We start from the raw sequence: 18,592 nt of genomic DNA on the forward strand, positions 1-18,592 counted from the left end.
ACTGTTTCTTTTGAGCCTAATTCCTAGTCAAATTAAAATGATATAGTTGTATATATCACTTGTGATGGTATTTTGTATAGATATGGCCAGATGTGCAGTCTACCAATAATATTAGAGCGACAGCACAACGAACGCCCACAAGCGACTCACAGTACAGAGACTAGCGACATAAAGAGACAAAATCACTGGCGGTGTGAACGGGCTCTTTCCTTGCCATTAATGCTTGGATAACACACACACGTCTCCTTTGATTAATAATAATGGCCAGTGCGGCGGCTGGGATATACTTAAACCAAGCGCCAACCTCCCAGTCTCTCTCTTGAAACCAACACGGAAGTGAATTAAACGGCAATTCATCCACTGGCCACTAGAGGCCGGCTGCAGAAGTGAGTCAAATCTGCATCTCCCCCATGTTAAAATGCTCAACTTTACAGCAGAAAAACACATGTTTACAGCCTGGTGCAAAAAGTGTTTTTGGTCTATACAGCTAATGTTGTCCTTCATGATGACTGTGAGGAGGGTGAATTTTTTTATAACTCATCAGTTTAAATGATATTAAGCCTTAAATTTCTGCATAATTAAGGGCGTGGCCACTTTTGAGTGACAGGTGGATTCCCGCTGCTGTGGTCAGTAGTCATCATTAGCCGTGTGTCTGCTGTCTGTTAGCCGTCACGTTACCTCAGCTCATTGTCTGACTGTCAAAATAAAGAAATTCGCGAGTGACGCTGCCAAGATGGCGACGGTCGGCCACGCCCACTTTAGGCTTCAGAAACGGTCTTCAGAAACACTACGGGTGACGTCACACACACTACGTCCATATTTTTTTACAGTCTATGACTTAAACCTACCATCGTCCGTTGCCATGATTTTTGGAATGATTTATCGCGAGAGGAATAGTTTTATGCAGTGGCGTAACTTTGTTTTAAAAAGTGGGTGGGACAGGTGGGGTGGGGTGGGGGGGTTGCTAATAAAATGCTAAATCAGATATATGAACAATAACATTACGATGACCTTCAATCGATTTAAATAGTAGGCTACATGGGGTTTAATTTGTCGTTTAATGAGATGTAACCTGATATATGTATCCGCTGCTTGACTAACGTGTATCTTAATGGTCCAGTGGTAGAACTTTCGCCAACCGTGTCAGAGGTTCTGGGTTCTAATCTGCTCTCGCATAGTTATTTTTATTTTTTTTCTCATATAATTTTTTTTTTTCTCATCAAAACCGTTTATGTTCATCAGTGGTTGTATATCAAGCAGGGGCACGTTTGTGTGCATTATGTTTTGTGATTTCACCAGAACGAATAGAGAGTATCCGCAACGGACTGAAGCGCGCGTCCGAGTGAAGACAGTGCGGTCCACCGAAAACACTGTATCCGCGCCACTGATCGCAGCGCCAACGAGCACTTTGATCACTTGATTTAAAAAACACATTTGAGCACTAGATCGTCTTTTATTTAAAAAACGAACGAAATGAATGCTCTGCCAGTTAACTGGAGATGTTTTATTTATTTGTAGAATTGGTACATTCGTGCCGCGAGATGTTTTAAAAAGTGATGGGGACAATATCGACCCTGGCAAAAAGTGGTGGGGACATGTCCCACCCGTCCCACCCGCAAATTACGCCTATGGTTTTATGCATTACATCGGTTAATGGAAACGCCGTCATTTCGCAATAGTTTTTTGTCGACATTAAGAAAAAGAAAAAAACGCAAAAGTTTTGCGCAAATCTGTAATGGAAACACGTCTAGTGTTCGGCAGGTGAAATATATCTGTGTACCAGTTCAAGACAGAGATACGTCATCAACTAGGCTTAATCGTTATTATCGCGGGAAGACTAATTCTTATCGTGAGGAGAATCTTTACTGGTTTATCGCAAACGACAATATATCGCCCATCCCTAACGCAAGCGTCATTATTCACAATCTTATACAGACAACTGGCATTAAAAGGAACATCTTTACCTGTGTGCAGCCAGAACTTGATGTGTTTCATTCCCACCGTGAGCAGTTTGTCCATGCGGAACGGGTTTCCTTTCACCACAAAGATCTTATCTTTATGTCCTCTATGGCAGAGAAAGCGACAGATGTCTTTCGTGAGCAACTCCGCTTGTTGCACACACTGTTTTAAGCACTGAATGGGTTTGTTTTACCTGGATTTGGCCAGTTTTTCGCCTTTTTTCCAGTCCCAGATGACTATGGAGTGGTCTTCGTCGATTCCCACAGACACTAGACTCTTTCCATCCGCTACATGGGAAAGATTTTTCAAAGAGAATTAAGAGAGCGTGATTTGAAAACGCATTAAAATCATCAAAAGTGACAGTAGAGACATTTTTAATTCCATTTCAAATAAATGCTGCATGAAAAATGTATCATGTTTTCCCACAAAATATATAAAATATCAAGCAGCATAAACTATTTTCAGCATCGATAATAATAATAACCACTACAAATAATTGAGCATAATTTAAATAAATAAATAATAAATCAAATAAATCATCATATTAGAATGATTTGTGAAGGATCATGTGACACTGAAGACTGGAGTAATGATGCTGAAAATTCAGCTTTGTTTAAGATTTGCATAAAACATTTCTGGAGATGCATTGGATTATTTTGCTTAAAATACGAACATTTTGTCAATGCTTCAATGTCAAAGTTCTGAAATATCTGCCAATTTAACATAAATTTGAACTCAAATATTAAAAGCTTCTTCTCAGATGTGAATGTATAATGTGTGTGGTCTGACCTGTGAACTCTAGAGCACAAACCCCTCGCTGATGTTGACCCTTCAGGAGAGATAAACACTTCAGCGTCTGGATGTCCCACACATGGATGGCCGGATCTCGCCCCACCTGACACACACACACACACACACACACTTCAACATGTGCACGCTCTGCCCATATGCTTTGCAGAGAAATGCAAACTGAATGCAATATGAATTAAAGCTGTTATCCTGATCCAATCCTATAGCACAAAGCATCAGATTGTTTCCCAGACGTGTCTCACCTGTCCGGTGGCCGCGTAATCTTTCAGCGGATGCACAGTGAGGCTCAGGATATCGTCATCATGCCCGAGGTAAAAGCGCTGTGTGTGTTGCTGTCTGTTATACACCACAGCTACAGCCGCCACATGATACGCCACATCTCCGGCCTGAGTGTAAAACAGATTATTCCTGCAGTCACAGCCCCTGTACCTGAGACACACACACACACACACACACACACACACACACACACACACACACACACGCAGAGAGAGATGCGTCACATGACATGCGACCTCTGGAGAAACTATATACATGCTGATATATATTCATCTGAAAGTTAACACATTATTACATATACATACAATTAATATGTTTAACATTTAGCATTAACAAGCTGATATTCATCTAATTTGACATTAAAATTGATTCATTCTGTAAATATAAAATGTTATGTAATATACAATATTTATATAATATATAATATAATACAAACCTTATAAAATATAACAATATTTAGATTTTATATAAGAAAAAGCTTATATTATAATATAAATATTATATAGATAGTATGAGTATATATTATTTTTAAATATGTATAATTTATGGATTCATTAAATACAAAATTATCTATCAATTAAACAATCAATTATGAAATAGAAAACATGTGAATAAACAGATTGAAAATTAATATGTTTAACTTTGTTACTTTTTTGTTAATTTTTGCTAACATTTTTCTATTTTGACATTATAATGGATTTATTCTGTAAATATAAAATCATATAATACTATATATATATATATATATAATTAATTAATATAAATATATTATATTTAATATACAGATTATATATAAAAATTATATGTATATTTCTAAATTATGATTTATACATGAAATTTTATATTCTATTTTTTATTATATGTATATATATATAAATTATATATTGAAAAATACAATATATATTAAAATATACAAATAATATGAGTATAAATTAGTATAATATAATCAATGGATAAAAATATAAATCCTTAATGTATATGTATATATATACAGTATATGTTTACATTTTTTGTATTATTTACATTTTTATAAGTAATTATATTTATAAATTAGGATTTATACATATTTTATTGTATATTTTAACATACACATATATATATATATATATATATATATATACTGTATATAAAACATACTGTACATATATAAATATATTATGAATTATATATAAAAAATTCTAATATATAAATAATATGAGTATATATTGCATATTATAATTTTTTAATAAGTATAACAAAAAAATCACTGTATAAAAATCAAAATCATATAAACAGATTTAGATCCGGTGAGTGGGTCAGAGATGTGGACACACACACAGCTGATGTCAAACACATCATGAGGTGTGCAGTGATGTAGTGGGTCAGAGATGTGGACACACACACTGCTGATGTCAAACACATGATGATGAGGTGTGCAGTGATGTACCCGTGGACGAACTGCAGGCGTAACCCCTCGTCTGGAGCTTTCTGCCTCTTCAGAGACCCTGCCAGCTTCTTCTTGAGCTGAGGAAGATCTTCCTTATACACCTGAGGGCAGATCAGGACAGCAGTTACAGGGGAAGATCCACACGCAACACATTCAGGGATTCAAGCATAAAGGGCAACAGTAGGGAAGCGTCCAGCCAATCAGCTGTGAAAATAATGAGGAGCGGGATTAAAGCAGCGGAGCATGTGTGTTACATAACATCCTCTCATCCTTGCCTGACGCTCGTAGTTCATCTGGGCTTCTTGCTCAATGTCAGAGTCCAGTTCGGGAACGTCAGAGAGGTCGGAGTCGGATTCGCCGCTGTTGGAGTCGGCGTAACCCTCTGTGAACGGAAAACACTGTCAAAACTGTGTGTCTTCACTCTAAATTATAAGAAGAAATCGTTAGAAAGTGCAATTTTTTAAACATACTTGAGAAAGTTAAATCATTTTTGTTTAGGACATCTTATTTTTTTAACAATGCGAGACACGGCGGGCAAAAACATCGTTTTTTTTTTACTGGTCAATTTTGAGATTTTGGGCTATTTGTCTTCAATAACATGTCTTCTGTCAGACTTGTGGTGAAGTCTGAAATACACATTTAGGTCTTTATTTTCCTGAACTTTTTCTGTTTGCATCTGTAGATTTCTCATAAATTCAACAAAAGTTGGCGTTGTAAATCCGCTGCTCCGCGATCTCTGTCTGCTCCCTGTCATCACACACACCGCTGGAAAGCTCTCTCTCTCCTGTACAATGCTGTCGGATCCAAATATGGTAATTTCCTTTTTATCAGCAACCAATCGTGAAAGTAAAAGGGTTGAATGCGCAATCTCATTGGCTGATGATAAATCTTTAAAGCCCGTTTTCTCAAAATGACTTTTCTCTCATTCTCCAAGTCTGAAATCTCCACTTCAGTCGCACCGATATACACCAAACTTTCCAGTCTTGTACCTAGTTATATTATGAAGACATTTACAGAGGGATTTGTAAATATATTATTCCTAGCTTGATTTCTATAACATTTTATTCCAAAAAAACATGGCAAAAATCCTCTTTTTAAGGCTATTGACAGTATATTCTGATTTACAGGATAACAAAAGTAGATATCCATAAATCCCTCTGTAATCTTTTCCCCATCTAATATGTGAACACAATGAAAACATTTTTTTTAACCTGGCTTTATCCAATACTCAGATTTAGTATTTTAAAATATATGCAAATTAGCGCATGTTTAATTAGATATTGCCTCATTTGCATATTTAAACATGAAATTACAGAAAACTTGTAATACATTTTTTTCTCATCTTAATGTAGGTAATCAACTGGGAAAGTTTCATGGTGATATCTGCTAGTTAAAAATGATACCCTATTCACCTGTAGTGTCTCGCCTTAAGAAGAAAATGTTGGTTCCCTTTCAAGGGAACTCCCGTTGCGTCGAAAACTGACGCTATGGGAACGCTTTGCGTGATGACGTCTTGAAGCACATGTAAAATCAGTCCAATGGTGTGGCGGAACGTCAGAGGCGGGTGACGTCACGTACCAGGAAACTATAAAAGCCGGCCCAAAACAGAAAACGAAAGCTTTCTGAGTCTTCAGTTGCGCTCTGTGTGAAATCTGTCTGTATATTTGGTGTTGTCTGTCTATATCACATATATATATATATTCAGTATGGCGAGCAAGCAGCAGTTTAGAGTGTGTGTCCATCCCTGCCCGCGTTATTTAACGGGAGGTGATACTCACACTCTTTGTGTTGTTTGTTTGGGTGAGGAGCATGCCCAGTCAGCACTCGAGGGTGGTGACTGTGTGCATTGCGACGCGCTTCCATTGCGTTCGCTCCGATCCCGCTTGGCTCGGTTCACGATCGCGATCCCGCGATCGTGATCCGATCCCGATCGCGTTCCCCAGGGCTCTGGTCCCGCCGCTGCCGAGGCACGGCGGCAATCACAGACCTGGGGTTCGCAAATGGATCTATCAGTGGATGTTGAGACGGGCTCTGCCTTATCTCAGCCTCCTTCTGATAGATCCAGTGCCTCTCATCAGGGTGTGGAAGCACGCGTTGCGGTTTCTTCCCCCCCGATGGAGGCACCAATACTGCAATTGTCCAGCTCTGAGGAGTTGGACGTTGTTAGTATTGACGCTGAGTCTGAGGATTCGCCACCTCAGTATCATGCGTTTGAAGAATTGCTTGATGTTATCACTAGAGCTGTCGAGCGATTATCTATTGAGTGGCCAGAAGATAGGCAGGGCGCTCGTTAGAAAAGCAAGCTCGACGAACGTTTCCTGCCATCTCGTGCACAGCCTCAGTGCAGAAGCCTTTCGTTTTTCCCCGATCTCCACACTGAGGTGTCGAGATCGTGGGGGAAACCAGTGTCATATCGAGTGTATACTGCACAAACATCACACTATTCATCCATTCACAATTATAAAGAGCATGGTTATGGGGAGATGCCGAGGGTGGAAGAGACGCTCGCGAGCTATCTCTCTCCAGCAACGGCATCTTCTCTGAAGGCTCCTGCACTTCCATCCAAGCCAGTAAAAGTTACATCTTCCCTGGTTCATAAAGCTTATGCCGCCGCCGGTCAAGCTGCAGCGTGTTTACATACAATGTCCATAATGCAGGCTTACCAGGCTGAGTTATTGGGTGATTCTGAGGATGGCGGGGGTATTAGTGCTGATACGGTGTCTGAACTGCGTAGAGCCACAGATTTGTCTCTCAGGGCCACCAAGGAGACGGCTAAATCCATCGGCCGCTCTATGGCAGCCCTGGTGGCCACTGAGAGGCATCTGTGGCTCAACTTAAGTGACATAAAGGACAAAGAAAAACATGTTCTTTTAGATGCACCAGTATCCACGCAAGGGTTATTTGGAGACGCAGTTAATAGTGCTGTAGCGAAGTCACAAGAAGCTTCAAAACAGGCAGCTGCACTTCAGAATCTTCTCCCCCGCCGTTCTTTCTATGAGGCTGCTGAGCGGGAGCAGTCTAAAAAGAGTGCTGAGCACCGCGCCACTCAGAAACAGAGCGTTTCCTCTCGTGCTCCCCCACAAAAATCTCGGGACACGGAGGGCGCTCTCAAACCCAGCAGTCTTCGAGGGGTAAAACGGATCTGCGGACCGTTATTACCGCCAAGAAGGCTGCTGGGGAAAAGTCCTGATGTCTGAGGGCTCAGGACAAATGAGGGTAGTCCCCCCGAAGCAGAGCGGTTAACACCTCTTTTCACGGTGCCCGTCTCTCTTCGGTGCCCTCAGGGGACCGTTCTGCCAACCCTGCCACCTCTGGTGTTACAGGGCGCAGCGGTCTCCGGCGAGCACATATCTCAAGGTCCACCCGGAAACGTAGTGGCCTCGGGATGCCCGCCCCCTCTGAGGAGGGTGCTAGAGCAGTCTGTTTGGTCGTTCCCTGCCGGTGTGCCGTTACAGGGCGACGAACCGACTACTCAACAGCAGGAGAAAAATACGGTGCCGTCTCTCTTCGGTGCCCTCAGGGGACCGTTCTGCCAACCCTGCCGCCTCCGGTGTTACAGGGCGCAGCGGTCTCCGGCGAGCACATATCTCAAGGTCCACCCGGAAACGTAGTGGCCTCGGGATGCCCGCCCCCTCTGAGGAGGGTGCTGGAGCAGTCTGTTTGGTCGTTCCCTGCCGGTGCGCCGTTACAGGGCGACGAACCGACTACTCAACAGCAACAAAATCCAGAAACCAGTCTCGAGAGACTGGTACCTCTAGTAGAATATTTGACAGCGTGGAAGCTACTGTCAAATGTTTCTCGTTGGGTCCTGCAGACCGTGGAAAAAGGGTATTAGATACAATTCTATTAACGCCCACCGCGGTTTATGGGGGTCCTGCCCACAGTGGTGGGCCCCGAGCAGGTTCTGGTTGTGGAACATGAAGTAAACACTCTGTTAGAGAAAGGGGCCATAGAATATGTACCCCCCTCCAACAGGGAAACCGGGTTTTACAGCCGGTACTTCATAGTTCCAAAAAAGGACGGGGGATTGCGTCCCATTTTAGATCTTCGAGTTCTGTACGAGTACATGCAGCTCAAGTTCAAAATGTTCACCTTGAGACAAATCGTGCCACAGATCAGGTCCGAGGACTGGTTTGTCATGATAGACCTCAAGGACGCATATTCCATCCGTCCGTGCCATTGGAAGTTCCTGAGGTTTGCTTTCGGGGGCAAAGCATACCAATATCGAGTTCTTCCATTCGGCCTGGCTTTATCACCCCGCACTTTCACCAAATGCGTGGATGCAGCTCTGGCGCCTCTGCGCCTCCGGGGTATTCGCATCACGAACTACATCGACGATTGGTTGATTTTAGCTCAGTCGCATTAGATGGCGGTTCAACATCGAGATGTTGTTCTCGCCCATATGAAAGAGTTGGGGTTACGGCTGAACGCCAAGAAGAGTGTGCTTTCTCCATTTTAGAGGACCACTTTTTTAGGCGTGGTTTGGGATTCAGTGTCGATGCAGGCGCGCCTGTCATCGCCACGCTTCGATTCCATCCTGGCAGCTGTGAGAAGTGTAAAGCTAGGCCAGCTACTCACTGTCAAACAGTTCCAGAGACTGTTGGGTTTCATGGCAGCAGCTTCCAACGGGATACCTTTTGGACTGCTGCACATGAGGCCCCTGCAGTGGTGGCTCAGGACCAGAGGGTTTTTCCCCGAGGGGCAACCCATTTCGCACAATCAAGGTCACGCGGTGATGCCTACGTGCCTTGGTTATGTGGAAGAAACCTTGGTTCCTGTCCCAGGGCCCAGTTCTGGGAGCTCCTTGTCGTCGCAAACTGCTAACGACGGATGCTTCCCTCACGGGTTGGGGAGCGATCCTGAGGGTCGCTCATCTCAAGGTCTGTGGGAAGACCATCATCGTTCCTGGCATTCTATAGCCTAGAGATGTTAGCTGTCTTCCGGGCTCTGAGGAGCTTTATCACAGGTCTCAGGGGACACCATGTGTAGTACATACGGACAACACGTCGGTAGTCGCCTATATCAAGGGGGTTTGCGCTGGCATGCCATATCCTCTTGTGGTCCCAGGGGAAGTTACTGTCACTCAAGGCAGCCTACATCCCCGGGTTCCAGAATATAGGAGCAGACACTCTGTCGAGACAGGGGCCGAGGCCCGGGGAATGGTGGCTCCACCCCCGAGGTGGTGGAGCTGATATGGAAATTATAAGTGGATCTGTTTGCGTCTCGAGAGACGTCTCACTGTCCACTTTGGTTCTCCTTCACGCATCCAGCTCCTCTGGGACTGGATGCTATGGTACAGACGTGGCCGAGGCTACGTCTGTACGCCTTTCCCCCAGTTGCTCTGCTCCCGGGAGTTCTGGAAAGAGTTCGCAGGGACCGGGTTTGCCTGCCTTTTATAGCCCCGCGCTGTTTCAGGGAAACTTTATGCCCTGAACTGAAGGGTATTCACCTCTTTGTGTAGTGACCGTCGGTTGGATCCAGTCAACTGTCCAATTGGTACAGTTATGGAGTTCCTGCAGGACCGGTTCACTGCAGGTCTGACCCCGTCCACTTTAAAGGTTTATGTGGCGGCCGTAGGTGCTTACCACAGTCCTTTGGGTGGAATGTCTGTGGGGAAAGACCCTTTGGTATCTCGTTTCCCTCGTGGCACTTGGAGGTCCTCCTCCCTTTCGAAATCGGACCAGGAGGCGAATAATTTGCTTTGCCCTGTTCGGGCGTTAGACGCGTATGTCCACAGAGCTGCCCTGTGGCGTAAAAGTGACTTTTGCTCCCCTAACAAGGGAGGTCCAGTGTCTAAGCAAAGGATGAGCAAGTGGGTGGTTGAGACTATCTCACTGGCATATGAGGCGGCTGGACAGCCTTCTCCTTTGGCTGTCCGGTCGCTCTCTACTAGGAGTATGGCGGCCTCTAAGGCCCTTATATCAGGAGTATCGTTACAGGACGTCTGTGATGCGGCAGGCTGGTCCTCACCGCACACCTTCGTCAGGTTCTACTCTCTGGATTTAGACTCTACTCCAGGGTCTCATGTTTTGTCTTCTTAGTGCTGCTCACATGATTACACACAGGACAGACATTTGTAGCTATGGAGGCGTTGGTATAGACGTTCCCATAGCGTCAGTTTTCGACGCAACGGGAGTTCCCTTGAAAGGGAACGCCTCGGTTACGACTGTAACCTCGGTTCCCTGAAGAGGGAACGAGCGTTGCGTCGCCCTGCCATATCTCCTTCATGCCTGTCAGCTCGACTTCAGACTTTTACGAAGCTTTCGTTTTCTGTTTTGGGCCGGCTTTTATAGTTTCCTGGTACGTGACGTCACCCGCCTCTGACGTTCCGCCACACCATTGGACTGATTTTACATGTGCTTCAAGACGTCATCACGCAAAGCGTTCCCATAGCGTCAGTTTTCGACGCAACGCTCGTTCCCTCTTCAGGGAACCGAGGTTACAGTCGTAACCGAGGCGTTTTGGTGTTTATCTAATTAATGCCCGTGGTTTTTGACTGATCAACTGATCAATGAAAATTGCAAGAAGAAATCGTGAAAATGTTCCTAAAGTGCAATTTTTTTAAACATACTTGAGAAAGTTCTCAAATATTTTGTTCAAGAAGTCTTATTTTTTTATTAAGAAGAAAATGGTGTTAGATAGATGGTGTTTTCTAATTGATGCCGATGGATTTTGACAAAAACTCGCTGATCAATTGTTTTTCTCTGCCTGCAGATTACAGTAATTATCATAATATGATATATGATAATAGTTAATTGTCTGAAAAAATATTCTTGCATCACAGTATCTAAACGTGTTCACAAACTATGTTCACAATTACTAAACAAAAAATAAATAAAAACATAAAAAAATATAAACATGCACACTATTTTTGTCATGTAAGTTATTCTAACTTGTAGAGGTTATTTATGATGATTTTTAAGAACATTAATTTCAGGAATACAATTTTTTGTCTTTAGAACAATCTTAAGAAAAAATAAGGACATTCTAAAAAAAAAAATGAGAATACAAAATATCCTAAACTTTTATGTCTGAAATTTTGTGAATTTTATTTTAGTTAGAATTCTATTCTGTTTCATCTCAGTCTAAACTTTCACAATATTTCTTTAAAAAAAAAAAAAAAAAAAAAAAAAAAAAAATGCAACATTAAAACTTCAATACTCATTTCAATTACACTTTATTTTAAGGTGTCTGTGTTATAGTTTAATTATATTTAAAGTCCCCATGTGGTGTAAATCCAGCGTTTAATGTTGTTTATGTGTCTATGTGGTGTGTTTAATCTGCTTTAAGACAAACCATGTGTAAATTCATAAGTCGACAGCATTGCTGAGTATTTCCTCCTTAAAACTGCAGTGAACCAAAGACAGTCTCAAACACACGCTTTGAAATCACTGGTGTTTCTGACGTCACAAACTACCTTGTAACCAATCAGATCAACGTGTGATCGTCAACCAGTGGATCTCTGAGCTGAGTGAGTGAGTGGAGGCGGGGCTCATTTGCATATTCATAGAACCAAACATACTAAATGAGGCAAGGGTGTCGAGTTACACTCAAGATATTTTAAGACATTTTTTCAAGATAAAAATGTTTAAATACGTCATTTTGGTGATCAAAAATGAGTTTTAAGGGATAAAATTATTGACTACAGGGGGACATTAAGTATAATAATTAACTACATGTACTTACTATAGGGTTAGGGTGCGTTTAAGGTTAGTTGCATGTAATAATGCATCATTTATAGTTATTACAACAGTAACTACATGTTAAATATGTAACAAGGACACTGTAAAATAAAGGGTAACACTTTACAATAAGGTTCATTAGTAAACATTAGTTAATGTATTAAATAACATCAACTAATTATGAGCAATACATTTGTTACTGTATTAGTTAATCTTTATTAATGTTAGTTAATAAAAATACAGCTGTTCATTGTTTGTCCATGTTAGTTCACAGTGCATTAACTAATGTTGACAAGTATTAGTAAATGTTGAGATTAACATTAACAAAGATTAATAAATGCTGTATGCGTGCAGTTCATTATTAGTTCATGCTAACTAAGGTAGTTAACTAATGTTAACTAATGAACCTTATTGTAAAGTGTTACCCTCATTTCTATTGAGTTTAAGGATTAGATCACCTTGCAACAGTGGCTCCAAAACACCATTCATGACTCCTTCCGGCAGAAACCTCCACTGAAACACGGAGTGATCCGCTCCGCCCGTGCTCAGCACCCACTGCAGGTCATGTGACCAGCGCACATTGGTCACATGGGCCGAGTGGCCGATGTATTTCTTGAATTTGGCAGCTATAAGAATCAGAATTGTTAGCGCACACACTGGATTATTTGTGCTTGGATCACAAAGGGATAAGTCTGGATAACTAAAGCAAAGCAAAGATTATAAATCGCACAGTGACCTTTCTTAAGACACGGGAATCTGAAGAGTTTGACCAGGCCGAAGTCGTCGCCCGTCACCAGAACGGCACTGCTGTAATTGGCATCCACAGAATTGATGTCATTGACGTTGGAATATTTAGGCCAGATGCCGTTCACCTCCGGCCCGAGAACACACGTCCACGTCATCCAGTGGATCCCTTTGGCTTCCTCCTTCGGCAGGAACTTACCGGCTAAAAACACGGAACACTGGATTATCTTCAATTACACCGTAGTCAAGTCTCCTTCATTTATACAGCGCTTATAACAAAATAGACTGTTTCAAAGCAGCTTTACAGTGATAATAGGAAATTAAAGCAACAGAGATTAATTTGGCTTTAATCCAAAAGCATCTCCTCCTCTTCCTCTTTCAATGTGCAAAATGTGTTTTAGTCGGACAGATTAATACAGGACAAAGAACATCAAATAAATGTAGGATGTTGGAAAATAACAATGTGTTTTCTGTTCACCAAATGCTTTTTAATCTTCTATTGCTTCAATGCAAATGAACAAGCGCGCCGTTATTTGTTGCGTTGTGACGTGTGTGTTCAAGTTAGCCAGATATGAGCAGATTCTGTGTAATACGCTGTATTTAATACAAGTGACCCTGGACCACAAAACCAGTCACATGGGTCAATTTTTATGAAATTGAGATGAATATATCACCTTAAAGCTGCATAAATAAGCTTTCCATTGATGTGTGGTTTGTTAGGATAGGACAATATTTGGTCGAGATACAACTATTGAACATCTGGAATCTGAGGGTGCAGAAAAACGAAACATTGAGAAAATCTCCTTTAAAGTTGTTCATTTATGTTCACGATTGTGCAGCATTCACTCACACACATACATGTTTTATATATTTACGGTAGGAAATTTACTAAATATCTTCATGGAACATGATCTTAACTTAATATCCTCATGATTTATGGCATAAAAGACAAATCTATAATTTTGACCCATACAATGTATTGTTGGATATTGCCACAGATATACCCGTGTGACTCGAGACTGGTGACGTGATCCAGGGTCACATATATGATGACTCACAAGTTGAGTATTTGTGCTAAATCTGCGCAGATTTGTCTTAAACAAACTTCCCCAGGAAAGCGAGTAAATATAGTAACACGCCAAATTGTCTCTTGATTTGACAGCGTTTCCCGCCACAGTTCATTTTTACCCGCATTTGGTGGATTGGTGGGTGTTAATTTGGACATTATCTGTTGTCAACATAATCATAAATGTTTCTTGAGCAGCAAATCATCATATTAGAATAATTTCTGAAGGATCATGTGACAGTGTCTAAAGCCCCTTTCACACAGCGCGATGATCCCGGCAAATTGCCAGAACGCCTTCTGTGTGAACACAAACACGACCCGGGATTGATGCCGGGTTGGGGACCTAGTAACATTGCCGTGTTCAGTCCCGGAACGTGCGCTGTGTGAACAAAAGCCGTAATAATGCCGTGTCATAGTGATGCCGCTGAAGCCGGGATCGTTCGCCAGCGAGTGAAACGGTACGTAATGCGCAAGTTTATCCCGGGTCACTTTATCCGTGTATTTTCCGGAATCTCTGTGTGAAAGGGGCTTTACTAACACGCCAAATTGTCCTGTGATTTGACAGTGTTACCCGCCACAGTTCATTGGCGGGTGTTAATTTGGACATTATCACAAAAATATGAACTGTTTTCAACATAATCATAAATGTTTCTTGAGCAGCAAATCATCATATTAGAATGATTTCTGAAGGATCATGTGACAGTGTCTAAGGTGTCTCTGTTAATTTCAAACCCTGTGTATAAAACTGAAAACATGAAGCGTTGTGTCATAAATGGCGTGTAAAGAATCATACTTGGCATCCTGTAGAAGAAGCGTTCTCCAGCGCCATCGTTGGTCTGCAGGAATCGGCTGTCCACGGACCAATCCAGGTGTGTTATGAAGCATGTGGACTTGTTGCACTCGCCCACTTTCTTATAGCGTTGGGCCACAGCGTAGATGTCCACAAACCCGTCGTTGGAGCCCACGGCCAAGTAAGATCCATCGGGAGAGAACTTGAGCTCGTGAATGACCTCCTTTCTGTCCTTGATGTGGACCACCTCCGTCATGTCCCTTAGACAGCAGGAGAAACTCTCAGCTTCAGCATGTGCATCTGAAATAATGAAGTGTAGTGATCTACATTCAGTTACCTGACTCGGAGAACAGTGAAAGAGCCGTCCTTCATGCCGAGAGCGAGCTGGGAGCCGTCGTTGTTGAAGGAAACACTGCGGACGGCCTCTTCCATGTTGCAGCGAGCGATTAATGTGTGTTCGGATAAACTCCACAGTCTGACGGCACAAACAACAGGCTTTTAGATGAAAATTAACCCAATACCCTGTGCCCCCATACCACCTCACCCTTTTATTTATTTATTTATTTATTTTTATATACTTTTGTTCTTTTGCTATTTATGTACCTGTATGCATGTATGCATGTCTGATGTATATATATATATATATATATAGACTCTTCTTTTCTTAAATTTTCTCTCAACAACCTCTCCATTTCTCTGATAATTTATTTGTATTCCTTTTTTCATCACATCTTTGATTATTACTGTTGCTATATATATATATATATATACATATATATATATATATATATATATATATATATTGTATATAAATAATTAGAAATGTTCTACATATACTGTATATTAGGAAACGCCTCGGTTACGACTGTAACCTCGGTTCCCTGAAGAGAGAACGAGCGTTGCGTCGAAATTGACGCTATGGGAACGCATTGCGTGATTGCATCATGAAGCACTTGTAAAATCAGTCCAATGGCGTATAGGCAGGTGACATCATGGCAGGAAGCTATAAAGCGCACCCAGACCAAACATTGTCAACTTCTGATAGGTCGAAGCAAGTCGATCACAGGCACGCCGGAAGTATGGCAAGGTGACGCAACGCTCGTTCCCTCTTCAGGGAACCGAGGTTACAGTCGTAACCGAGGCGTTCCCTTTCAAGGGAACTCGCGTTGCGTCGAAATTGACGCTATGGGAACGTCTATACCAACGCCACCATAGTGACCAGTGCCTGTCTTGTGTGAAATCAGGCGAGCACAACAAAGACAGAATAACCTGGGACCCAGGAATGAAGCCCAGAAATAGGTTTTAAACCCGATGAGTGTGTGCGGAAAGGAACCGCCCGCCGCATCTAGCACCTCTTGTAGGGATACCCCTAATACAAGGCTACAAAGCCGCCATTCTGCTCCTGCTTCAACGCACCATGGAGGAAACCGGTTTGTTTCCTGTGCAGGGAGCTCTAGAGAGATCGTGGCCTCAACAACCTCAGTTGAGAGACCCGAGTCTATGAGTTGGGCCCCCTCAGGGGCCAAACCCATACTCCCATAACTCTGTTCTCCAGAACTCCCGGAAGTAGAACTATCAGGGAAACCATATACAGATGCTGAACTGCCACGTCTGCAAGTCCATATGAGCTCCACCACCTCGGGGTGGAGTCTCCCTCCCCTGGGCCTCAGCCCCTGCCTCGACAGGATGTCTGCTTCCTGAATCTGGTGCCCAGGGATGAAGAGCCTGAGCCATCATCACCAGGTGATTAAGTGCCAGGTGAGATGGTGACCCGTCCACGGGCACCGAGCGACCATCCATGATCGCACCCCAGCCCGTGAGGGAAGTGAGCTCCCAGCACCGGATCCTGGGGACAAGAACCAAGGCTTCTTCCACATAACTAGGGCACGTAAGCATTGCCGCGTGACCCTGATCATGTGAAAGGGGTTGCCCCTCGGGGAAACTCTTTGGTCCTGAGCCACCACAGCAGGGGTCTCATGTACAACAGGCCAAAAGGTATCACGTTGGACACTGCTGCCATCAGACCCCATCAGACCCCTGTTGAGATATGTTTGGCAGAAGTTCCCACGCTGCCAAAAAATCTACTAAGAGAACCAGTCTCTCAAGACTGGTGTAGGTGTTATTCGAGCGACCAATTCGGTGCCCTGTACGGCGAACCGGCAGGGAACGATCGAACTGACTGCTCTGGAACCCTCCTTGGAGGGGGCGGGCATCCCAGGACCACTACGTTTCCGGGTGGACCCTGAGATATGTGCTCGCTGGAGACCGCTGCGCCCCGAAACACACAAGGTGGCGGGGTTAGCATAATTGTCCCCTGAGGGCACCGAAGGGCAGCGGGCACCGTATAACGAGGTGTTAACCGCTTCCCTTCAGAGGAGATTGCCCTCATTGGCCCCAGCCCGTGAGGGAAGCATCCGTCGTAAGCGTTAAGCGACGACAATGAGCACCCAGCACAGGATCCTGGGGACAAGAACCAAGGCTTCTTCCACATAACTAGGCAAGGCAAGGCAAGTTTATTTATATAGCACATTTCATACACAATGGCAATTCAAAGTGCTTTACATAGAAGAAATTAAAATAATGAAAAGAAATAAGAATAATTAAAACAGTTTAGAAAAATAAAATAAAATACAGTACTTTTAAAAAATAAAAAAGAATATTTATTATAGATCTTTCTTTCAAAGGATTCCCTTAAGACTTAAATCTTTCAACCTTCTTTTAACCTTCAATCTTCTTACGACTTCCATCTATCAACTTTCCTTTAACTTTCTTTTCTCCCTCATTTACTCACACGTTCTTTCCACTTTCTTTAGCACTTTAGCACTGCGTTCACATTCTTTCTCAGACGAAAACTTTAATATCGTCATTTAAATACTGTTCTACTTTCAAACCCACATTAATCACTTTCACATTATCACCTTCTGAGTGGGCATTTACAGTTTCGGGCTAAATGCCCTGCTGACATAGGAGAAATTAAAATAATTAAAAGAAATAAGAATAATTAAAACAGTTTAGAAAAATAGAGTGTAAAATACAGTACAGTACAAACAGTCGGACGAACAGCGGCACAGTGCTCATTCAGTAAATGCACAGCTAAACAGAAGTGTTTTGAGTCTGGATTTGAATGTGACCACTGTAGGAGCACATCTGATCTCTTCTGGAAGCTGGTTCCAGCTGTGGCTGGCATAATAGCTAAAAGCAGACTCACCATGCTTAGAGTGAACCCTTGGTATTTCTAGCTGATATGATCCTAATGATCTGAGTGATCTGTTGGGTTTATATTCAGTGAGCATATCTGCAATGTATTGAGGTCCTAGGCCATTGAATGATTTATATACCAGTAATAATACTTTGAAATCAATCCTAAATCTAACTGGGAGCCAGTGTAAAGACCTGAGGACTGGTGTGATATGTTCATATTTTCTGGTTCTGCTCAGAATCCTAGCGGCAGCGTTCTGTATGAGCTGCAACTGTCTTATGGTCTTTTTGGGAAGGCCAGTGAGGAGTCCATTACAATAATCCACCCTGCTGGTGATGAAAGCATGCACAAGTTTCTCTAAGTCTTGTCTGGAAACAAAGCATCTAATTCTTGCAATATTTTTCAGATGATAGTATGCTGATTTAGTTATTGCTTTGACATGACTACTGAAACTAAGGTCTGACTCTAGTGTCACACCAAGATTCCTGACTTGATGTTTAGTTGTTTGACCCCTAGAGTGAAGGTATGCGTTCACCTTGAGAACTTCATCTTTGTTTCCAAACGCAATAACTTCAGTTTTGTCTTTGTTTAATTGAAGAAAGTTTTGACACATCCAACTGTTGACTTCGTCAATGCA

The 18,592-nt window shown here is 42.5% G+C and overlaps 1 protein-coding gene across 2 annotated transcripts in view; it reads right to left on the bottom strand.

The window, feature by feature from the left end:
* The window catches only part of eml6 (EMAP like 6), an 89,497-nt gene that overhangs the window by 37,707 nt on the left and 33,198 nt on the right, over positions 1-18,592 (bottom strand). For both annotated transcript variants that reach the window (XM_082155746.1, XM_082155747.1), the window contains 10 exons: positions 15,094-15,231; positions 14,760-15,016; positions 12,893-13,102; positions 12,615-12,782; positions 4,750-4,856; positions 4,475-4,575; positions 3,012-3,198; positions 2,749-2,854; positions 2,153-2,246; positions 1,965-2,065 (listed from right to left, as the gene is read on the bottom strand). In XM_082155746.1, coding sequence (XP_082011872.1) covers positions 1,965-2,065; positions 2,153-2,246; positions 2,749-2,854; positions 3,012-3,198; positions 4,475-4,575; positions 4,750-4,856; positions 12,615-12,782; positions 12,893-13,102; positions 14,760-15,016; positions 15,094-15,231 — 1,469 coding nt within the window. The remainder of the gene's footprint in view (positions 1-1,964; positions 2,066-2,152; positions 2,247-2,748; positions 2,855-3,011; positions 3,199-4,474; positions 4,576-4,749; positions 4,857-12,614; positions 12,783-12,892; positions 13,103-14,759; positions 15,017-15,093; positions 15,232-18,592) is intronic.

The sequence above is a fragment of the Leuciscus leuciscus genome, assembly GCF_965113295.1.
Source record: "Leuciscus leuciscus genome assembly, chromosome: 23".
Lineage (NCBI taxonomy): Eukaryota > Metazoa > Chordata > Actinopteri > Cypriniformes > Leuciscidae > Leuciscus > Leuciscus leuciscus.